Below are 23592 nucleotides of genomic sequence, written 5' to 3'. Positions count from 1 at the left end.
ATAATCGTGATATTTTTTTAAAGGATTTCAAGAGAATCATATATAAAATAATGAAAAGAGTTAAGAATTTTGAGTATTGTTTTACGTGATATTGAAGTTATAACACCAATATTTATACGATGACATTAATTTGTACCACTTTAATTATATATAAAATTCTCTGATGCACTTAGATATACATGAACTAAAATAAGAGTTTTAAGTCAAATTTATTTCAATTTATGTAAAGTTTCAAATCTCGACATCCTTCATTTGCATTGAGGTTATGTCAATCTGAATATCAAATTGAACACTTTGATATGACTTAATTTTTATTAAATTCTAGAATTTTGATGTAAGCTCTATCTCAAGATTATGTTGAATAAGTTTGAATGACAAATTTGACATTTACCTAAGTAAAAATTAGATAAACGAAATCTCAAAAAAATGTTTAGAGGTAAATTATAGGTACCAAATGTTTGACATCAAAGTTTTTTTCCTTATTATTACTACTATTATTGTTATTATTATTATTATTATTATTATTATTATTATTTGATTAACATATTAAAACATATAAAATAATAGTAATAAATAATAATAAATAAGTATGCCAATGATAATACGAAATTGAAAAATCATTTTAGAAAAAGAAAAAAGAAAAAAGAAAAAAAACAGAATCAACTGAAGAAAGGTGGAAGTGGGTTCGGCGATCATGTCCACCAGTTTGAATCCTTTATAAAGTAATAATAATAATAATTATTATTGCAAATTTTGGTTGAGTTTTTGAGATAGTTAGCTAGAATGTGGGCCCCACGGCTATGGGTTTGGAATCTTTGGTTCCACAAAAGAAGTCAAATTTCAATGGGTTGACCAGACAGTGGGGTTGTGGCTCTTGTGAGTTGTGAGTTCCACATAAGAATGTAAATTTTTTAGATGGTGGGTTAACTCAAGGGTTTGGGTCTTGGGTTTTTGGACTTTGATGTACACAAACTCATCCAAGCCTCTAATCGAATTTTAAAATATCATTTTAATTTAAAAACATAAGTTATTAAAGCAATGAATCAATAATAAATACCAAGTCAATTTATTAATTTGGGTTAAAGCTTGACATCATTCAAAATTAAATTCAAATTAAATAAAGTTAATACTCATCCATTCAACAACTAAAACATCATTCTTAAATTAAATTTGTATGACAAACTAAATTACTCCTTGTGTCCATGAGGATGAATTGCATATATTCAAATTTGAGCGATTTTATTAAATGGGAAAATCAAGGAATGGTAAAAAAAAGGAGGAGAAACAAATAGTGAAATACAAACCGTGAGGTGAATTTAACTTATGACCTCTTATCAAATCAAGTTATGATATTATGATAAATAACCAATTTTTCTGAAAACTTAAAGTTGTAAGACTTGTGTTCAATATGCATGTGATGCTACTTAACATTACCAACCTTTCTCTTTTATTATAGAATGGACCAATTTCATTTATCCATCCATATGATGCATCGGATGCACTTTCCTTGACTCTGAAATTCAAAAGCTTTGTTGATGTCCTGGAAGTTCACCTCATGTGTGATGAATTCATCCAGTCTAAGTTCCTGCAGGATACAAATTAACGCTGGGTTATCACTTACCTACATCATGTTCCCAAATTTTGTCCCATGGAAACTTACCTTGTCTAGGTATTTTTTAGCGAGAATGGGAATGTCAGACTTTGGTTTGAGTCCTCCAAACAGGGAGCCCATGACACTTCTGCCTCTGAGAATTTGATAAGAGTTGACATTCAAATCTGACCCGTGCATCTCTACTCCCAGTATCACTGTTTTGCCCCACCCCTACATTCATAAAACCATGCGACTCTTAGAGCTAATCTTCAATTTGTCGGTGTCTTTAACATAATGATTTTGTCCTGCATATTTGTGTCCGTGACCCCATGTGCTTTGTTCTTTGTTGTGGCACAATTTCTTTTCTTGGGTCATTTGGGATTGCAAGTGGACAACCTTTTTCTAGGGACCCATCCAGCCATCCTACCTTTACAAAAAAGCACGCATCCTGTTCTTCTAGTGTTTATGAAGCATATATAAAAAAGAGAGAGAAATGACCTCTCGGCTACAATCGAAAGCATCTTTCATCAAGGATGCCAGTCCGATACATTCGAAGCAATAGTCAGCACCCCCATCTGTCATCTCTTTCACCACCTGATCAGACAAAACATGAGTAGGATAGTCATCAGCCGTTCAAATTCTGTCAACTGTCTTTTATATTTCAGAAGCAGGGATTGACCTGGCTCACTGCTTTTTCGCCACAGGCAGTAGGGTTAATGAAATGGGTGACCCCAAATTTCTTTCCTGCCATGTACAAGAGTCAGTCAATTTCCTCAACCAGGAAAGTAGAAGGGGATGATTGGGTTAAAAGGCAGCCCACCTATCTCAAATTTTTCGGGATTCAAATCGACACCTATGATCTTTGAAGCTCCCCGGAGCCTTGCCCCCTCCGCGACCTGATATGATGTAGCAATCAATTAGGCTTGCATAATGTATAATCCTTGGGTGTGTGTGGCCATTGAAGTCATCTCCCAGGGCCACAGGCAGATGAGGTTTTATTTGAAATACCGCAAGTCCGACAGCTCCAAGCCCGAATATGGCTACAGTAGATCCCTCCTCCACCTCTGCCACCTTCCATGCCGCTCCTATTCCTATACCCCACCACCGATCAATCAACTTTCGTCAACAATAAAAACAAAACAAATTTCAAATCTTAATGCGTTTAGTATTAAACGTTTATAAACGTTTATGATTATGATTTCCAAATCTATAAGATATTAGACGGATGGCGTCACGGGGACGTCATAATATTCTCACCGATCCCTCCATAACATAACTTGACTCCACAAAAGGGGGTACAGCCTCAGCAAGTTGGGGCAGTGATCCACACCCACCAACTCCACATCCAAATGATGATGAAGTCTAAAGCCAGTCCCGCTTGCGCAACAAAGCTGCACATCTTTACTGAAAAATTTCCTCTTCCCATGGCTTTTAATCCAAATAATTGAGGCATGAAAATTCATTCCGGTCTTCTTTCAAGGATGTACGAATTTGATGACAATGAATAGACTGTAAGATATGCATGATGGTCGATGGATCAGCTATCTCTCACCTGTTGACACTCCACAACTGAGCAAGCAGGCCTTATCCGAAGGAATCTCGTGGTTGAGCCTCACAACATGGGCTATGTCCACAACCGTGTATTCCACAAAGCTTGAAACAAACAAGAAATGGTGCACAACCTCCCCTTTCATATTCCTGAACCTGCTGCTTCCATCCCTTGGCATACCCTGGTAGAACTTGCTCCCAAATTTTGTGCAAAGGTTGCTCTTAGTCGACGTGCAATCCCTGCATTCCTTGCAGCTCGGAAGAAACACTGGAACCACCAAATCTCCTTCTTTCACTTCCTCCACATGCTCTCCCACACTCTCAACAACACTTCACACGCACCCACACAAAAGCTTTCAGTAAAATCAGCACATTCAAGAGCTTAATTTACAAGAAAAACGCATAAGTTGAGTAAAGATAGACTAATCACCCGACCGCCTCGTGCCCTAAAATTTTCGGAAAGGATCTTTCAGGTCCCTGGAGAAATAATGGTGGAAATTAGATTTGGAAGATAACTGAATTCATTGGTTGTATAACTTGTAAATTTGTAGTTGATGGACTTACATCATTCATTTTCCAGAAGGTCACATCAGTGTGACAAAGGGATGTGCATAGTATTTTGATCCGAATTTCCCAAGCTTCTGGAGGGGCCACTTCAATTTCCTCTATCACAAGAGCCTCTCCTGGCTCTCTGCAAATTGCAGCTGTTCCAATCAACACAGCAAACACAAAGCAATATGAGAACAAGGGTAGTGACCAAACCAAAGCCAATCAATAAACAAATAGATCAATGAAAGAATGTACTCTACCTTTGCATGTTATAGCTTTTCCTGCAGTTTCTGATGAGTTTTTCTTCTCCATATCAGATTTCTGGCTGGTTCTGCCGCTGTGTTTTCTTCTTAGGTGTTGACCTCTTTACACAGATTCAGGCATAGAGAGGGAAGAGTGAAATGAATTTATTTAACAAAATGGGGATTCATGGGTTGGCATCTCCTTGTCCCACTCCTAAATAATTATTTAACAGTACAATTTTTTATTTTTTTATTTTCTTACTTTAGTTGTTGCTCGGTGGACGAGAAACTGGTCTACCCACCATAATTGCACATGATAAATTTTCTATGAGGTTGATGATACAGTTAAGACATCATTGTCAGAACCTCTCAAAGCCATATTTTAAAAAAAAATTCTGTCGTAAATAGCTACCTGGTTTATAATTCTTTTTCTAAAAATAAAATAAAATATAATTTATTAAAATTTATGACGGTATAAAATAAATCTAGATGCTTTTAGCCTTTTAATAGATGATAAATATGGTGGAGTTTTAATGTTGGAGATATTTTGAGTGTCCCATCAAGTGCATTGTCTTTACTTCCTTGAAAGTGATCATATTTGGAAGTGTTTCAATTCATTGTACCACAGCAATTTAAAGTATCAGACGTACGCAATTTCAAGCGCCAAAGAGAAGATTTAGAATGGAAAATTTTAAAATTTACATCTCTTTATATGTTCAATAAAAAGAATATTAAAAAAATGTGATTTATTTTTTATTTTTAATTAAAAAATTTTAAACCTAAGAGATTAATTACTATGTTTTTAATATAACGATTATTTTGTTTTAATTTACATGAAAATGTATATCCATTTCTATAAGACAACATTATTTTTGTTAAATAAGATTAAAAGTAGAAATCAAAGGTTAAGTAGTTTTAATTTCCCAAAGAAAATCCAAATTACTAAAAAAAAAATGTGACATAGTTATCCTATGTTATTTATAGTTACGCATGACCAAAATGATGCAACATTAACATTCCACAAATTAAAAAAAAAAAAAAAAAGTGTGATGTAGAAAACAAAATAAAAAGATAGTTTTAGGAATAAATTGATTGCTAAATTAATTCTTTCTTATTTAAATCTTTTTCAAGTGTATTTATTTTTGAACTTTTTATTTTTTTAAGTGTACTTTCAAGTTCTTTACCTTTTATTGTATTGTGAGCTTTACTTACTATATTAGGATTGAAGAATTCATCTTAGCTTTTATTCATTTTGTGAGAAGTGGTTTTCAAGCTAGGTTGATCACTTAAAGTATTTGTAAAGATTTATTAAAACTACAGAATTCAAGTGTAAGCATTGAAGCCTTGAGGTTCAAGTTTTAGAGATAGTGAAACTCTTATTCGGTTAAGAACTTAAGAAGAGTGAATATAAGTGGATTATTGAACCACTATAAGAAAACGTATACATTTCCTTTTTTTAATTCTCTTACTTTTTCTCTTTATCTCCGATTCTCCTTTTCTTTATTTGCTTTTAATTAATTTTTTGGAAAATGAATCAATACTAAATTCACCCATCCCCTTTTTTTGGTGTATAATTAGGTTTGAATCAACTTGTTTTCATATTTGGTATCAAAACTAGAGTTATGGATTCGAGCCATAGGAGTGTCATGTCGGGGGTGCAATAATATTGCTAGCCTAGTGGGTGGATGACTTAAATGATAGAAGTTGAATGTTACAAAAGGTCTATTCTATCCTCACTAAACATCAATTGATTTTCAAATGAGATAATCAAACTCCAATCCAAGAAATATTACTAAAAATTTCCTCCCCTTTATCAATTCTCTAGGGTTCATGAAGTGGATCACAAACTTAAGATTCATGAATTCTCTGAGCCCCTCACAAGTAGAGTATGCACTTAGTACTCCATGTTGGCTCTTGGGTCATTGCACTTTTAGGGTAAGATGGCTAGCTTAATTTTACAAGTTCTTTAGCATGAAGGAACCTCACTTTCATTACTTTAAGCCAAGAATATTAACAATATGAGGAAGATTGTTTATGCTATGTTTGCTAGTCCGAGAATGCATTATGGAATGTTATGATCCTATTTCAAAGGAAACCTTAATTGGTATGTTATAAGAACATTATGCCTAACTCAAGAACCTCACTTTACCTACTTTCTCTAAGCTCCATGAAGTTGCTTGATGCACTAACTCCTTTAATCACATTCCTCCAAAGACTTAATCCATGGTCTCGTGATTGCAAGCACTCCCTACTTGCCTCCACTAAGGAGTCAAGTATAAGCTTCAAAGAGAAAAAAGGGAGTACTAATTGTCATCCCAATTTATTTAGACTACTATAGAAGTGAATGATTATAGACTTTTCACTTTCCTTATTACTGTTAAGAAGCCTATAATCACTAAAAAGGAAGTATCCACTAAAACGAAAGTATCCTAAATTTTATGATCATCATTGATTTGTCAATCACCTTGGTAAGGATTGCTAGATCTTATGTAAAATTTTCAAAAGAAAATTCATTATATTGAGCTTGATAACTCCATGTCAATGCAAACCGTTGTGCAAATCATGCTTAGAGAAATAACATGTATGCCATAACTTTATCCCTTATGACTAAGCCAACATTAACACCCATCTAGGGGCTATCCATATTGGAATGCTACGATATTGATGTCTCTCAACTCCAAAATGACCTAAGTTTGAAACATTCTTTAGGTAATTAGGTTTCATTCCACATGCGGTTTGAAGCAATCATGAAAATAATGTAAATTACATATTAACAAAATGAATAGTATCTTGTTGAAAAAAGGTTTATTAAGCACATTTTCTTTAGAGGTATTTGATCACCTTCACTTTTAGTGAAGTTGATATCAACACCTCATTTCTCAATCACAATCGACCCCTCTATATCTTGACCATGATCAATAACATGGTATTTTTTTAGAGATATGCGATCATCTTCACCTTTAGTGATGTTGATATCAACACCTTATTTCCCAATCACAATCGATCCCTCCATATCCTGACCATGATCAATAGCATGGAAGTGAAAAGGAGCCCTAGTTGGTTTTGGTGTCTCCTTGAATATGCTCCTTCCCTCGACTTTTTTGGCTACTAACAATACTATTAATCAAATGTAGATCAACGTGTTGAGATAATCCACTTATGTCAATGGTGGATTCCGCACTTTAGGACACATCAAGATTGACTTGAGAGTTGGGTCCATCAAATGGCCACTCTAATCCATGTGATTGATGCACCAACTTCACCACTTACGATAATCTTGTTAACTAAAGTTTTAATTTAGTGAAAAATAAGATAAAAGTAAACGAGTCTACATTATGTTGCTGGGATGCATTCATCATCAGATAGTAATTAAACCAGTTTTAAGATCAAACTGAATTAAATTCATTTCATTATAAGCCTACATTAAATTCAGCTGTTCATATTTAGAAGCAATTATTCCAACCCAAATCCAAACACTTATCACCACCAACACCGTGACACGCTGTTTCAAATATATCATAAACTGAACGTGACAAGGTGTGAAATGTTTGGTATTATAATTCCTATATTTGTTTCTTTACTATTAATTTCATCCCCATAAGTTATTATTTTACTTTTTAACTAATAATAGAAAATAGAATGTTGAGTAGTATGAGATGACATGGATAGAAGTAAGATGTGGATGCCAGCACAAACTACTAAAAATGGAACAGAAAAGAAAATATTAACTTGATTGAAAAAATAAATGTAGTTATATATTTAATTAATCACATAGTGTGAAATATTTTTTATAGAAATAGAAGATAAAATACTGAAAAAAAGAGGAAATTAAGTATTGATTCAGTTATGATATAGATAAATAATTGAAAAAATATTAATTTGACTATTTATTTCAATAAATATATGTTTTTTTAAAAAAAAAAGAAACTATAAAAAAAAGCACAAAACAATTTCGAGAGAGAATTCCAAAACCCATCTTTTCTTATCTAATTTCATGCTTGTGTATCATATCTGGTAGGAAAAAGAAAAATAGCATGGATCCGGAGCTGGGCCTGAACCAAATTTAAAGGGGAGATGGTGGGCTGATGGGCTTGAGAATGGGAGAAGGGAGAGGCAAAATAGTAATAAATAGGAAGGTTTGGGAGCATTTTGTTGGTAGGGGTTGATGGGGACTTGAAATGGGTGACGTTTCAGATTGGAGAGCAAGTGAGTAAAGGCACTTTGACGGGCTTGCTAAAATCCAAACCCCAGTCATAACTCATAATTAGATGTCTGAAGATATAAAAGTCTTGAGTAATTAGTGGTGTGATGTGACTTTGTGGCTTTGTTGCCTCTGAATCAAGCAAGCATCTCCCTTTTTGAAAATTATGGAAGATGAAACGAGTGATCCTGTTTCCACATAGATGAGAAATCCATCCAGCTTGAGCCACTAGTTCCAACAAGGAAACAACCAAAAGTTTTAGTGACGCAAAAGCAGAGACATACAAACACAAAAATAAAACGCATTGCTGTAGGTGTAGAGAGAGCTTTTTAGTTTTTATTATGGGGCAGTGTCATGTCTGTTTTATTTTCTATTCTTTTTACGCTTAAAAATGAAGGCAAAGCAAAACCAAATCAGAGACAGACAGATTCGTTCTTTTCCGTCAATGTAGATGGGAATGAGTTTGAGCAACAGTAATTAATTTGTGAAATAAACATGAATGAGGCTTAAAATAGAATAACATGGGGTGGGGATGACGGATGAGGGAGTCCCCACACACCGACCCTCTTAAGTCTGCGAGATAAGAAGACCTGAGAGCCCTGAGAGACCCCCCCACTACCTCGTCGCATACAGAGAGAGAGAGAGAGAGATAGAGAGGTGGGAATAATGGATAAAAGCTGTCATTCCTCTGGTGACTCTACCATCACTACTAATACCAGCAGTAGCACTAGTAGCAGCAGCAGAGATCACTACCTCAAACACCTCAATAAAATTTCTCACAAGATCTCTAAACCCATCATCAGAAGACCTACTATTGATCATCCCAATCACCATCAATATCACCACCCACCTCCACAGCCACAGCCTCAGCCTCAGCCTCAGCCGCAGTCTCAGCCTCAGCCACAGCAGCAGGGTCTGCAGCAGCAGCAGCAACAGCATCAGCCGCCGGTTTACAACATCAATAAGAATGATTTCAGGGATGTTGTTCAGAAGCTCACCGGGTCTCCCGCTCACGAGCGCTTCTCTACACCCCCACCCATACAGCCACCTAAACCCCAAAGCTCTCGCCTTCAACGAATCCGTCCCCCCCCTCTGGCCCATGTTAGCAACCGCCCTCCTCTCGTTCAAGTTAGCAACCGCCCCCCTCACATGCTCAATAGCGCTGTTCCCCCACCACCCGCCTCCACCCTAAACCCTAACAACCCCATCAACAATTCCGTCGGCACCTCCGCCGTCCCTGGATGCACTTTCGGCAACAACGGACGACAGGTCTCGCCTCTATCGCCTCTACCCCCATTCCCAGCTGTCCATGCGGCTGCAGAATCGCCGATCTCCGCCTACATGAGGTTATTTCAGACCGCCGATTCCGATCCAAAACGCTTACCAGGATTTTCACCTTTAGCTCCATTGGTGTCGCCGCGTTGGACCAATCCCGCACCACCGCCGCATCAAACGGGAATACCGCCTCCGCCTACCTCGACAATGACATCGAATTCGTCACAGTTCGGGATGCCCTCATCACCACTGCCTTTTGGGTGCTTGCCATCACCAAGGTCACCGTACCCTCTACTTTCCCCAAGTTTACTGTTTTCGCCCTCGGCAGGTCAATTGGGGTTTCCGCAGTTCCCTCTCTCGCCAAGGTTGCCTGTGCCAAGCCCTAGATGGAGAGATATTTGAGCAGGTAAAAGCCTTATACACCAAACGTCTTCGTTTCAGGGCTTACTCTTATTTGGGGATTTTCATACTTATCTGTATATTTGAGTGGCTGTTGGAGTTAAAAGAGATCTAACACCAGTTAATTAGAGTTTGTTCTGTAAATGGATGTCAAAAGAATTGACCAAAAAAAAAAAAAAACAATTAGAATTTTCTTGAACATTGGGGGGGAGAGATAGTGAAATGTTTAATGTTTTGAATTTTAGGGAATGATGTTGTTATTATTTATCAATTACTTGTGCAAATGCCTGTGCTCTAGATTGTCAATTATGCCTTTGCTATTCTCTTATTTCATACAAAAATCATTATCCTAGATATGCTAAATTAAGGAAGTTAGTGTATATATTGGTCAAATGAGGCTATTTCTATATACGAATTGTAGTTGTGCAAACCCCAGGACATGTCATTATTCATGATTTGGGCTCTTCAAGTATATGAATCGCCACCGTAGTTGATTACTGTTTTGTTTTATTTTATTTTTATGACAGAGATGTGCCTTAGTTGTAAAAGCAAAGGGATGCCAAGTTAATATTAGCATTTTTCTTGTTTGAGCATTGACTACCTTCATTTAAGGTTTGTCATTCCCACGAAGGGTGTCATGTTTGTACTTGCTTGAGCATGGAGCTAACAAAATAGGCTGACCTTGATTCACTATTTGAACAATTAGGGGAAAATTGATATCATTAATCAATTTGATGTTTGGAAAAGGGTTTACTAACCTGAGCACAGGGTAAGGGTATTGGAAAGTTCTCTGAAGGGAATTTTGATTATCTCACTGAAATGGCTTGATTAACAAGAAGCTTTAGCAAAGGAGTGTTCATGGGATATGGGTGATGGTTTGCCATAGTTGCAGAAATCATGGGTACTAAATGAAGCTGCTTTAAAGTCAAGATTTGGTTTTTTTTTTATTGGGAATTTTGTAGGACTCACATGTCTATATAGCAGGAATCATTGAGGCATTGGGTTTTGAAAGTCCTTGCAAAAGGAAGATAGAATGAGTCTACTGTTTACGTCTTTGATTCTAGAAAGAAGAATTTGCATTTGGCATACCTTCATACCAGCATTAGCATTTATGGATAGTTTTGATTTTAGATATGTTTCATACAAAGATTTACTTGTATTGATTTTTTAGATTTTATTTAATTTTCATGGCCTGTTTGTGGGCATGTGTGTTTTCCAATCACTCAATACCGGCTCTAAAATTGGACCCTGTTTTGTGCTATAGTTTATAAGGCTAAGTAGTGCTTCATATAGATATATGTTTAAGGTCCTAGTTCTGAGGAACAGGGTTTTGTGACTGATGATTGGATCTCATAAATATGTGGCATTGAATAAGAGGAGGCTCAATCTAAGATTTGTTCATATAATTTTATCAGTATGGACTTTCAAGAGGGCTGTTAAAAGTTCTCTTTAAAGAATGAACACTAGGAAGTTGGGAGGAATTTCCAGTTGTTACAGGGGTGACAATGACAAACGGTTTTCGCTTCTATATGAATTGAAGTCTCCTACCTGATGGCTTATGCATCATTTAGATTCCGAAGGGAGGTCTGCGCAAACACACTTTGGATTGGGAGGGTCCCCATATGGGTCAAGGTTGCTCTTTATACCAATAATAATCTCATAACTGCATGTCCTAGCCTTCTGCATGATGTTATATCTCAGGAAGCCTGACCTGATCGTGGGAGGTTCCAGGTTCATTCAAGTCCCAATGAGGACAATAAATTTACCTATCAAAAATATATATAACATTTTTTCTCATGCTTTTTTAGTGTGACATTTCTCACTTTCACAACTTAGCAGCAGGTTGTTGCTATTGTGTTTTTCTCCCCAAACTTTGCACCAGTGTTGGGCTTTTTTGCTACTTGTCTCTCCTGTTGGTACTTGACATGTTGATAAGTAAATTTTCATATTGGAACACTCCTGGGGATTCCGAGCTTGTCTGTATCAACCATCTAAAGTAGGCTATATGTTGTTAAATGGAAGTTGTTAGTCCCTAGCCTCAATGTTGCAACACTAAGGGTCTCATGGGCACCTTGCACCCATGAGGGCCCTAGGAATGACGGAAGGTGGAGATGTAGGTTTTGAAGGCATCACAAAGGAGGCCACGCGCACACAGGCCATGCAAAACAGCAGGCCACACCTGATGCAAGGCGTCAACATAGGGTGCAATAATGCACTACAGTAGGTGGCATGGCCTGAGTCGGCCAAAATTCAAAGTTTGAATTTTGGAAAGCCAGTCATTTTCCCTTAAAAAGGATCTTTAAAAAGGGGTTTCCAAGTGGAATGAGATTTTTTCATGCATTTATTAATTAATAAATGCATTATGCCTTTTCAAGCATGGATGATGTCTCCTCTAGGAATCTCTAAAATGGCTTAAAATGCTCTTTAAGAGGGAGGGAGGGAGGGAAGGAAGGAAGGGGGGAGGGGACTCAAGGGAGGCACCAAGGGGGCATCAAGGCATGGCTTAGGCATGGACATAGCACACGGAAAAGAATGCTAGCACCCACACATGGGCTCCATGACATGTGTGGCATGCAACGTGTGGCTGTAAGGGCACAGAATGTAGTGCAACCTCTCCTTTCCCTAGTGCTAGCACAAGGGTGCAGTACCTGGTGCATCAAGGTGGCTCAATGGGCCATGGGCACATGCCATGGCATGTTGCGGCACTAAGGAAGGTCTTAGACAGGGCATGATGATGCTGCAACAACAAAGCCAACTTAGACGCATGGCTGATGTGTTGCACAAGGGTGCAATGTCCTGTGCATGGGAATGACAAGCCATGGGTCCAATGCCATGACTCGTTGTTGCAAATAAGAGAGACTAGGACACAGCATGGGGTGTTGCTGCAGCAACTAGATTGTGGCAGACATGGTGGTGCTTGGCTGACATGTGCAAGACCCTCCCTTGCCTTGCAACAGGTTGGTCCATGACATGGACAACAACCCATTGTGCCATGGGCACCTTGACATGGCATAGGGTTGGGCACCAGTGTGTGGGGCAAAGCATACTAATGCATTAGAGATGGGTTGGACATGGACATGGGCAAGGCAAGATGTTGATGCAGGCTGATTGGCGCACACAAGGTGTTTGATGTGGGCTTGACCCACATGCGTTGGGGCTAAAGACCGATGGGTTGACTTGCAACATGGGCTTGGGCTGATGTGATGATAAGGGAAGGGTCTGTTTGGCTGAGTTGTAGAGGGTGGTTACATGACACCCAGAACAGTCACCTTGAGGCTGAGTGTTAGGTTTTGGTTTAGCATGAAAGGGAACATTAGATAGGCTTGTGGGCTATGCATGAAAAGTGAAGAGGTGTGCTCAACTATGTAGTTGTGGTAGTTGCACAACCACCACCCCCTAGAATTCAAAATTCAAACTGCATGGTTCCAAGTATAAAAGGCTGCTGTATTGTACAGTGACAGAAGAGAGGAGAAATCAAATTGTAATACACTTTTGTGGGGGTTTGGGTTCTTTGACTTAGACAAAATAGTATTAGTGTTGGGCACTTGGAAAAAGTTTTGGAATCAGAAAATAGTTGAGAAATACAAGTTGGCAAGGTTCAGGTATCTTGTCGGTTGCCTGTTTACTTTTGCTTTTGTTGTGGCTTTTAGTAAGGTTGGCTAAGGTTGTGTGTCTTAGCACGCCATTCTAAAAAATAAATAAATAAATTGGTTGTTAATTTGCTGAGTGTGAGAAAAGCCAATTTACCTATTATAAAAAATGTAATTAAGTCTAGTGGCTCTCCATATCTAGTTTGACGAGTGGGGGACTGAGCATGTTATCTGTTTGAGAATCTGTTCAATTGAGGATGAAGGGTGGAGTTGTATTTGCAGAAAGGATACCAGACTAACCATTGATGGCAGCATCATTCTTGCATTCACTTTTACGTTGAAAAGGTCTAGGCTTACCTCAAGCCTGCTTAAAATAACTACTAAGCCGACCTTTTTTTTTTCTTGGCTTAGTAAACTAGGTCACAGGATCTGCAAATGGCAGCATCGTTTTTGCATTGCTGATATTAAGAAAGCTTTTATAGTTTGGGAGTTGAATGTAAAGACGTTTGTGGAACCCAACAAGGTCATGAATCAATGTTTGGTACATAATTGGGGAGCCCATTTTGGCTGAGGCTGAACACTAGAACTTGAGATGTTGGAAGGCAAGTGCTAGTGCACTAATCAGATTCCACGAGATGCCTGCCTACATTCAGGGTGGGGTATATAACTTCTTTTTCATGTGGTCATAGCTTTCCGTTTCACAGGCTTAACTATGCCTATCGTCAATGCAAATTTAACTCTTGAATTGTTTGTCATGGAATTAAAAAATAAATAAATTAAATGAAATAAAAATAAAAGGAAAAAAAATGGTTTTAGTTATCTTTTCTAATCCTCATCCAGAATGGTTGTACTTGTAGTTGTTTCAGCAACATATTTAAAGATTTATCATGCTAAATATAATCTTCACACCCTGTGTCATGTTACGAGATGGAAAAAAAAATGAAGTAATAAGATGAATGTTTTTAAATTAAAAAGTCACAACCAAGAGAGAAGGATTAAAGGCCAAGGGAGGTGTTACACGAAACCTGATTTGGTCGGTACGGATTCCATAGAGCCCTTTTGAATGCCTTGTTTGTTTGTCTGATTTTATCCTTGGAAATTTATTTGTTATGTGCAGACCACTCGGATCAAAATAAATATGATGTCCCTGCTTGAAATTTTTATGCAGTTTGATAATGACTAAACCACTCTCCTGGGTGGATGGGCTTTGCTCCAATTACGGGAGGAAATTTATTTAATGACAGTTGCCTTTTTTTATTTCCCACATATTTCTGAACATCTGGATAAGCATAAGATAAAAGGAAACTCGAACTGGTCAACAATTTTACCACCATTTTTTATTGGAACAGCAATATGAAAGCTTTAAAACATTGAAACATGCCGCCACTAGAAAAAGACACTGCAAGCGAAGGCAACACATCCATCAAAATATATTTACAAGAGCGAGGCAACAACCATAACTTTTAAACTAAATGAGGTTATTGTACTAACGATAATGATTTTGATATTTAAAAAATGATTTTTCTAATTACACTAAAACCACTAGCCACTGGGTTAACAGGACCGTCCTTTTAAGAGTTTTATCCAATTCACTAGGTTAGTAGGACCCACCTTTTGAGAGTTTTATTTAAAAACATTATTTAAGCTCCAAATAGATGAATTAGAGGATGGTGCATAAAATGAATTCCATTCAAATATTGTTAAATGTTACCTTTAATATTTTTAAAAATAAAAATTAATTTTAAATCCTAATATTGAGTAGTTCGACACCCCAACCAACGCATGCTAAGCAAATTAGGATATAAGCTCTATACCGCTATCCAACGACCTTTAAACGCTAATCAAGGTATTCAATGGCTTCCTTTAAGCTTCAAAAACTCTCATACATTCAAGTGCATGAATGAGGGGCACATTAGGTGAAAAGTACCGAAGGTAATATTCCACTCAAACATAAAATTATTAACAAGCATACAACGATCTCATAAAAGGGCATCATCTCCAACAATATAATTCCAGAAAAAAAAACCTATAACGCGCCCAAATTAGTGCATTATTTGTGGTTTAAACCAGTAGATCAATCAGGTTTTAATCTCCTCTGCTCTGTTGGAACAACCAGGAATTATTTTCAAAGATTGGTTAATCCCATCCACAATAATTTGAAGTTCAGCGCCTCTCGACGCCAGTAAATAACAAAGATTGAGGCTAAACAGCAATAATTCCTCATGAAAATGGGCAGCTCTACGGTTAAGAAGCTATAACCACTAGTCAGGGACCAGTGCGAAATCACATTTAAGTGAGACGTGACAATCGACCATGTAAATGTGAGTTAAACTAGTTAGGTGAGCACCAAGAAGCCAACTGTCAGCTAAAAAGGTCATGTTATCCTCATGCATCACGATGGGAAGTAACTGACAGTCAGGTCGCAACTTGCAACCTAACAAGGTTGGTTACAGCCAAAATACCAAATGATAAAAAAAATCAATCAATAATACACCCCCATATGTTATTATATTTCATCAGTTACAGCAAACTACAAATTTGGTCAGCAATACCAGTATCATTAAATAAAAATTTTACCCCTTTCGGATAATAATTTTAAAAACCTTAAAACATAGCACCTAGATCTAACAGTAAAACATGCAGCACTCACAGAGACATGCATAAACATCCAAACTAAAAAGGGGTCGCATCTACATGAGAGCAGCAAAGAGACTCCATAAAAATTAGGGAACAAATATTCATAGCCTAAGTAGATGATGGGGTTTGGCAAGCAAGAGCAGTGCATGTGTTGCATTATAATAGAGAAACCATTATTGTTAATCCCTATGTCCCCCGCAACTTGCCCTATTTCCAATGTGATTGCGAGCTATTAGTAAACCATCACAACTTAGACATGACGACAAAAAACAGCATATAAGTTGAAACATTAATAGCAATCTCGGATCTGTGGTTTATAAATAAAGGGAAAAGGGGAATATTGCAAAAAGCTTAGGAGAGGTGAAATAGAGGTTGGAAATGACCATTAACCAGGACAATGCTCACCATCTACAAGGACCAAGGACAACATTAAACCTAGAATATGATTGAACTTTTGATGCATCTGTTTGTCCCCAAGATTCACCAATTGAATTTTCAGCCTATTGAAAATAGAATTTTGATATGCCTAATGCAGATATAAACTTTAGCATCTCCATGAAAATATGACATTCGGAAAGATAGAATTGAAGTTGACAATCTAAAAAACCAGGTACCTCCAAGATTCAGCAATAAAAACAAGAATGCCTAGAAACTGAGAATGGCAAGGAAATTAGGAACAAGCACCTTCTCCTATAAAAAAACAAATAAAGGAGAAGTTCAGCACAAGTTGGAGGATGAGAACCCTCACTGCTGTTCATCATCACGCTTTGGTGCTTCTTTAATCTCATCTGCCCCATCATCCTAATCAAAACCAGAAATTTTAAAAATTATATATCAAACTAACATAGACAGCAGTGTGAAGATATGAGGGAAAATTAATGAAGAGCTAGTTTTAATACCTGCATATCTGAGGTCCACAGAGTGAGATTGTCACGAAGAAGTTGCATTATCAAAGTGCTATCCTTGTATGACTCCTCACCCAAGGTATCCAATTCAGCAATGGCTTCATCAAATGCCTGATGAGAACAGGCAAAAAGAACATGGACAAAGATCCAAATCATATGAGAGCCATATCTAATACCAAACAGCCTGTGTAGATTGAAAGCTTAAACAGCCAGCTTGTTTCAATAATAGATGGTACCCTTGCTGAGAAAATGTAGGAAAAAAAAATTTACTCGTGCTTAATACAAAATGTTCAGGGCTTAGTTGTGGTAGTTTTTCAAATTTTCAGAAACTGAGACAATGCAAAGCAGAAGATCTAAATTCTATGGTCTTTTTCCCTCGGATATTTCCATTCTCAACAATCATACAAAAAGATTAGAACAAGGAAAAAAAAGGAAAGAAGAAATTTTCAACTGAATTAAAGAATGGCCCATAATCAAAACCTAATCAAATTCTACTCCTTACAATATTTCTTCTTCAAAGGCATACATACCACCACAACAAGCAAAATAAAGAAGGCCGACATATTCAGATCCACTCAAATGCCTGTTTCGCAAGGTTACAAGCTCGATCGGGAGAATTCAGAATCTCGTAGTAAAACACAGAGAAGTTGAGAGCCAGTCCGAGCCGGATTGGATGAGTTGGAGCCAGTTCTGCGTTTGCAATATCCTGCCATCACAACCATTCAAATAAAATTAATAGAATACCTATAGTTCAAAGTACAGGACAGGATCAAAGATATAATCTCTTTCGTCTGGTGCAAAGTTCAGGACAGGATCAAAGTTATAATCTCCCTCGGCAGCAGTTACTTGAAGATATTAGATTATCCTCCTGAGATCCCAACAGGTCAAACATAAATTTTCTCTAATCCCAACCTTCACTATAAGGTTACAACATGAATATTTGCAAGAAAACAACAAAGAAGGAAATCAATGAAAAGTCTCAGAGATTTATGCGGCAAAAATAAAATAATGAGCAAGGGAAACAGAATTTTTTGCTTTTTCCCTTTTAAAGGAAGGTCCATATAAGAGTTAATTGGATGCCCAAAACCAACGAATCAAAGTTCCGAACTCACAAGAGGTAAAACTAATAAAACAAATAAAAGCCAAATTACAGAGAAATGAAAAAAATTTAAGGCAAGAGCATTCAGAAACAAACCTGAGCAGATTTATAGGCAGTGAGGGTACTCTCAGCCGCCTCCTTGCGCTCGGCTCCAGTTTTAAACTCGGCCAGATAGCGATGATAATCGCCCTTCATCTTCAGATAAAAGACCTTGGAGTCTCCGGAGGAAGCCGAGGGAATCAGCCGGGAATCAAGAAGCTTGAGAATACCATCGCAGATCGAGGAGAGCTCGGACTCGATCTTAGATCTGTAGTCGCGGATCATGGCAACGTGGTCCTCGTTGCCGCGGCTCTCCTCCTTCTGCTCGATGGATGAAATAATGCGCCAGGAGGCTCGGCGAGCACCGATCACGTTCTTGTAGGCGACGGAGAGGAGGTTCCGTTCCTCGACAGTGAGTTCCTCCGAATCCACGGCGGCCGAGACCTTCTCCATGAACTCCACCATCTCTTCGTAGCGCTCGGCTTGCTCAGCTAGTTTCGCCATGTAGACGTTCTCTTCGCGTGCGGATGGAGCTGCCGCCATTGATTCTGATGAATTTTTTTCTGTTGGGGGAAGAGAGAGCCTGCGATTTCTAGATCTGTTGGTTTTGGTGTGGTTTGGTTTTGAGAGGGATAGAGTCAGGGGTGGTTTGTTTTAGCCTGTTTCTTTTTTGGGGGTGGTGGAGCTATGATCGCGTTGCCAGAGAGTGATTTGGGAGAAGTGAATAGGGACCGTCCGATTTCGAGGGATATAGGGGATCGCAATGGGTAGGCAGCTGGCACGCATCCGTGGGTTGGGCTATAGAGGGATTATTGGGCCCCTGGTCCACTGACCCATATAACCGTGACGGATTACAGGGTCTCTGACTCGGTGTCCCTCGCAATTTGTGAGTTTGTAACCGTTGACGGAACCGGAAATTTGTTAACGGCGAAGTAGAAAAAGGAACATCATGATAACATACCTAAATTTCCATATTCCATAAAAATACTCTCAACATATAGTTATAAAAGGAAAAAACTTTAGGGAAAATTGAGATAAGTTATAATGAAGGATAATATTTGAGAAAATATAATCATTTTTTTAATTCAAAAAGATTAAAATATATTTTATTTCATATTAAAGATTAATTAATATTTTTGTAAAATAATACCTAAAATCCCTTTATTTTCATATTTTTATAAATTTAAAAAAAAATAATAGGACCGTTTGATCATGCTTTTTATGCTTATTTTTAAAATTTTTAAAATTATTTGTAAGTTAAAAAAACATTGTTTTTTTAATATTTTATAAAAATAAAGTTGTTTGTCAACTTGTTTTAAAAAAAAATGGATTTTTTTAAAAAATATTCTTTTTTTATTTTGTGAAAACATTGTAAATATAATTTATATAATATATCATTAAATTTTTTTAAGTTTTATTAAAAATAAAAATAATTTTATAATTACAAATAAATTAAAAAAATAAATAATTTTTAGTATAACATGAATAACGATATTATGATAAATCATAAATTATATTTTTTTTACAAAAAAAAAAAAAAACTATTTTAGTGTATATAAAAAAGCACAAGTTATTAATATCTTCATATATTTTTTTTTTGTAAAAATGAATAATAATAATTTAAAATTTATTAATAATATTTTATTTAAAATGAATAACAAATAAAATTTAAATTTTTTAATATGAAAATGAGTGAAGTCATGTTAAGTACTTAATTAAGAATATAATGTTTTAATTTAGTAAGCAATTAATTAAATCAATTTTTTGAATTCAAAATTAATATTAAAAATCAAAAGATTAGATAAAAAAAATTGAATTTATTAACTATGTCTTACTTAATTTATAATATATTTACTTTATGAGAAAATTTTTAAAATATCATCAAAGGAGAAACAATTGTAAAGTCACGATGATCTATTAGTTTTGATGCATTATTCTTTTAGTAATTAGATTTATTTTTTGAGTTTTAAATTATTTATAAAAATTGTTAAAATAATTAATAAATTAAATATAAAATCTATTTGAAGTTTATTTTTTTTAATGATAAAATTTATAAAATATAATTGTGTACAGAAAAATGGTCTAAAATAATTTTTATTCATAAATTTATGGTATTAATAGGTTTATTATTTGAGTTTCAATTTTTTTAAAAAATTAATAGACATACTAATAAATCTAATATATTATTAAGTGTTATTTAGTTTGAAAATTATTTATTTAGAAAATTTTTAAAAATAATAATAATTATTATTATTATAAATTAAAATTTATCCTTATGATATTAATCGGATTAGCATCCGACTTTTAAACATCATACGTATACAGATATATTTTGAAATATTCCAAGACATCTTAGCCATTTCAATTTCCACGGTTGATGGTCCGCACTCCAAACGAGGTAATCGCACGTAGTAAAGATTAATGATTTTTTCCCCAGAAACTTCCAATTTCGTAGGTCAAAAAGAGTTGAGACTCATGATTGTCATTGTCTGCTTGGGCGGGCCCGTTGGTTTTGGGTGGGATGTTTCACACAATGCATACCAAATTCACTATGAAGCATTGAAATGTGAATGCTGCACTCTAGTGTGAAAAGTCTTTCTGTCCTTACCTTGTGTGATTAAGGCCATTGTTGGACCCTGCTCCCAAACTTGTTATATGAATGCATCATTGCATCAACCTCAGCCTTGTTTCTTATTTCTTATATGATCTCTTTATGTGACATTTCACACGATTCACCTACAAACGCCTGCCCTGTGTTTAGCTTAAACCTTAGCGTTATGGAAAAACGAGTGCTTAGGCCAAGGCAGTGTTATTTTTTGGTGGAGTATGAAGTAATGCTCTTCCCGTAAAACTCAATCAATTGTTTTCATGTCTTTCGTTGTGAAATTTAATATTCTTATGCCATGAACTTACCGGTTACTGCATAAACCAATATCCTGATTCACTTGAATTAGGAGAGTTCCTGTTGGGAATGACGACTTTGCCTTTCAATAATTCTCATTGGGATGATACGTGCGTACCGAGACTTCATAATTACCTCAAGGCCATGACTTGGAAAAACAAAAACACAAGCGAGAAGAAAAAAGAAGCCCACGGTAAGCCGAAGTCAAGACAAGCCCCAGGTTTAGTTGATGTAGTTTGAATTTTACAAGTCTTCTCTCTCTATTTATCATCATTCACCGGCTTCCAGTGGTGCATGACAAATTCAGGCAACAGAAGGCCATGGACTGCGCAATTGAGAGAAGTAAGATACAAGTGCTGTATGATGCCTGTGATGCTGTGTTCTCTCAGAAGGAGCTTCCAACTTTCCAACAGATTCAGTGGCTGAAGAATCTCCTAGGTATTGCATCGATCTCCTTTCATGAATATTTATTGAGAAAAAGAGTTGCAAGTTTGTATGAAGTTTTGAATTTCATTTCACGCAGACTTAATGGAAGCCATCGATGTTGGGATTGACGAATTTAGCTTACACCAGTCTCCATTTTCAAGCCCAAAGATTACAAAAGGATTGGTTTGCGGACAAGCAGTCTCTGAAATAACTTATATTCACATACATGAATGCGACAATTTCTCTGTAAGTGAAAACATGTTTGTGAATGCCAAGATATGGAATGTTATTTGTTTTGATGATCAGTGAAAGGTAAAATGGGATGACTTGGTTTTGTGATGGGCAGATGGGAGTGTTTTGCTTCCCTGCAGGAAGAACATTTCCCCTTCATGATCATCCAAATATGACGGTTCTGAGCAAACTCCTCTATGGTTCTGTTCATGTTAAAGCTTATGACTGGGTGAAAGCAGAGAATTCCAGCTGCAGAACAAGTAAGAACTTGATTGTAGTTGTGCTCTTTCTTTATGCATATATCATGATGCCATCAAGACACATTTTAACAAAGAATGATCAATACACTAATAAATCAGTTAATCCAGACACACTTCATGCCTTATCTAGGGAATTAAATTGAAGATGAACAACATACGGTTCTTAGTGTATGTGCGGAAGCAACTTCTTCCGATGGTTTAGCGTCAAGCAGAAGGATCTCCATTCTCCAGATACATAGTTGGGGTACTACTTACCCCATTCCCCACATATACCTCCATTTTTAACCCCTTCTTAATTAAACTTTGATCAGGTAAATGAATCTGTAGGGACAGTTATTAAGCTCGAGCATGATTATTTAGATGGAAACTTTACATAGGAGTTGGGAGAAATTGACACACTTGTTCACCATAGTCAATCCCCAACGGTCGCGTTTATATATGGTACATTAAAATAATAACGGTCAGTTAAGAGTCTCTGGAGTAATAGTGCCTGTAGGCTGTAGCTATGTGGACGAGGTTCTGGACGAGGTAGAATATGCAACTCACAGCTGAAACATCATCTATACATAAGTATGGAAAGGATATTCAAATTAAGCAACATCAATTGCATTTTTTGACTATCGAATAGCGACTTTCATTTTCCCGTTGTCAAATCCTATGGGAACGTGGACATATTATTATGGAATTGGTGGGTGCAGTTGGACTAGCTGGAATTGTGACAAACAGCATCTTCAACGCACCACACGAGCCATCCATCTTATTCCCACGGAGCGGTGGAAACATTCATTCCTTCACAGCACTCACTCCTTGTGCCATCTTGGATGTGTTGGCTCCGCCATACAGTGAGGAGTTTGGAAGGCCTTCCACTTACTTTAATGACATGCCAATTCCAACGCTTCCTGGTGAGTAAAAAGTAATGAGATATGATGCTTACCTGATCTTGAGATGGATTTTGATTTTTGCTGCTTCAATATTTGTGGCGCAGGTTACGTCATACTTGAGGAAAGAGATTTGCCAGATGATCTAGTGGTCACTAGAGCACCATATCTTGGCCCTTCCATTGTCGCTGCTGGGGATGAGCTCATGACTTGTTCATAGAATGTTCAGCTTATTCTGTCGGGTGTATATGTATATATTTATAGCAATACAGGATCCTCTGAGATTGATTTAACAGATTCAGAAATTACAATCTCAGCAGCTACCCTTTCATATGGTGAAAAAAAAATGTTACAATCAGGTTTATATGTATACCGTTCATTGCCAACCATATTCATAAACAAATTATATAATTTAGATTTTTTTTTCTTTCAAAGTCGCAAATATTTACTGCATAGTCATGACCCATCAATATGTGGTCCTTACCAAGCTGTCTCCCCTTTGTCTAGTAGCAGCAACTTGCAACCAACCCCAGTCATTTACACATGGTTTTTCAATTGCTCGGTTGGTCGCCTCTGTATCTAGCAGTGGCACCTTGCGACCATGGCACGCCTTCTCTTCTTTAACATTTGTCCTATTGTGACAAGGGGGCCAAAAAACTGTTTAATGGTTGAAATTGTATTATGCCAATTTTACTTAATTGAATAGCTTTAGTTATTTAATGATTATTATTATTGATAAAAAATGATCAAATCCGTCTATTTACCAAAAACAAATTGAAAAGGATACAGGGTTGAGGTGGATCATCGACTAAGATGATGT

The 23592-nt window shown here is 36.6% G+C and overlaps 4 protein-coding genes across 4 annotated transcripts; 2 read left to right on the top strand and 2 right to left on the bottom strand.

The window, feature by feature from the left end:
- Nucleotides 1–1220: 1220 nt before the first annotated feature.
- LOC117906124 (alcohol dehydrogenase-like 1) lies at nt 1221–4111 on the bottom strand. Its single transcript, XM_034819082.1, has 10 exons — nt 3949–4111; nt 3704–3843; nt 3570–3616; nt 3144–3469; nt 2600–2682; nt 2412–2487; nt 2271–2335; nt 2090–2185; nt 1661–1822; nt 1221–1585 (listed from the first exon to the last, which is right to left on the bottom strand). Exons 1-10 carry the CDS (start codon nt 3998–4000, stop codon nt 1469–1471), a joined length of 1164 nt encoding a protein of 387 aa, XP_034674973.1. The 5' UTR covers nt 4001–4111; the 3' UTR covers nt 1221–1468.
- A 4511-nt stretch (nt 4112–8622) lies between these two features.
- Nucleotides 8623–11008, top strand: LOC117906303 (VQ motif-containing protein 9). Its single transcript, XM_034819284.1, has one exon. It carries the CDS (start codon nt 8798–8800, stop codon nt 9806–9808), a length of 1011 nt encoding a protein of 336 aa, XP_034675175.1. The 5' UTR covers nt 8623–8797; the 3' UTR covers nt 9809–11008.
- Nucleotides 11009–16524: 5516 nt separating this feature from the next.
- LOC117906304 (14-3-3-like protein) lies at nt 16525–18779 on the bottom strand. The gene is made up of 4 exons (XM_034819285.1): nt 18133–18779; nt 17521–17643; nt 16932–17048; nt 16525–16833 (listed from the first exon to the last, which is right to left on the bottom strand). Exons 1-4 carry the CDS (start codon nt 18616–18618, stop codon nt 16777–16779), a joined length of 783 nt encoding a protein of 260 aa, XP_034675176.1. The 5' UTR covers nt 18619–18779; the 3' UTR covers nt 16525–16776.
- Nucleotides 18780–21182: 2403 nt separating this feature from the next.
- Nucleotides 21183–23199, top strand: LOC117907364 (plant cysteine oxidase 3-like). Its single transcript, XM_034820879.1, has 6 exons — nt 21183–21197; nt 21266–21415; nt 21501–21649; nt 21750–21894; nt 22593–22796; nt 22880–23199. The coding sequence occupies exons 2-6, from the start codon at nt 21298–21300 to the stop codon at nt 22990–22992; spliced, it is 729 nt and encodes a 242-aa protein (XP_034676770.1). The 5' UTR covers nt 21183–21197; nt 21266–21297; the 3' UTR covers nt 22993–23199.
- The last annotated feature ends 393 nt before the right edge of the window (nt 23200–23592 follow it).

The sequence above is a fragment of the Vitis riparia genome, chromosome 18 (genome assembly GCF_004353265.1).
Source record: "Vitis riparia cultivar Riparia Gloire de Montpellier isolate 1030 chromosome 18, EGFV_Vit.rip_1.0, whole genome shotgun sequence".
Taxonomy (NCBI): Eukaryota; Viridiplantae; Streptophyta; class Magnoliopsida; order Vitales; family Vitaceae; genus Vitis; species Vitis riparia.
Note: the sequence above shows the minus strand (reverse complement) of the source record. Positions and strands in the feature narration are given on the sequence as shown.

Excerpts from the sequence above, each read along its gene's own strand:
- LOC117906124 (XM_034819082.1), bottom strand. The coding sequence starts at position 4,000 with ATGGAGAAGAAAAACTCATCAGAAACTGCAGGAAAAGCTATAACATGC. Across the intron at positions 3,844-3,948 it reads AAAAGCTATAACATGCAAAG|CTGCAATTTGCAGAGAGCCA; the intron begins GTAGAGTACATT and ends TGATTGGAACAG. Across the intron at positions 2,488-2,599 it reads TTGGAGCTGTCGGACTTGCG|GTCGCGGAGGGGGCAAGGCT; the intron begins GTATTTCAAATA and ends ACATCATATCAG.
- LOC117907364 (XM_034820879.1), top strand. The coding sequence starts at position 21,298 with ATGGACTGCGCAATTGAGAGAAGTAAGATACAAGTGCTGTATGATGCC. Across the intron at positions 21,650-21,749 it reads ATGAATGCGACAATTTCTCT|ATGGGAGTGTTTTGCTTCCC; the intron begins GTAAGTGAAAAC and ends TGTGATGGGCAG. Across the intron at positions 21,895-22,592 it reads GAATTCCAGCTGCAGAACAA|TTGGACTAGCTGGAATTGTG; the intron begins GTAAGAACTTGA and ends TGGTGGGTGCAG.
- LOC117906304 (XM_034819285.1), bottom strand. The coding sequence starts at position 18,618 with ATGGCGGCAGCTCCATCCGCACGCGAAGAGAACGTCTACATGGCGAAA. Across the intron at positions 17,644-18,132 it reads CTGCCTATAAATCTGCTCAG|GATATTGCAAACGCAGAACT; the intron begins GTTTGTTTCTGA and ends TTGTGATGGCAG. Across the intron at positions 16,834-16,931 it reads TGTGGACCTCAGATATGCAG|GATGATGGGGCAGATGAGAT; the intron begins GTATTAAAACTA and ends GGTTTTGATTAG.
- LOC117906303 (XM_034819284.1), top strand. The coding sequence starts at position 8,798 with ATGGATAAAAGCTGTCATTCCTCTGGTGACTCTACCATCACTACTAAT.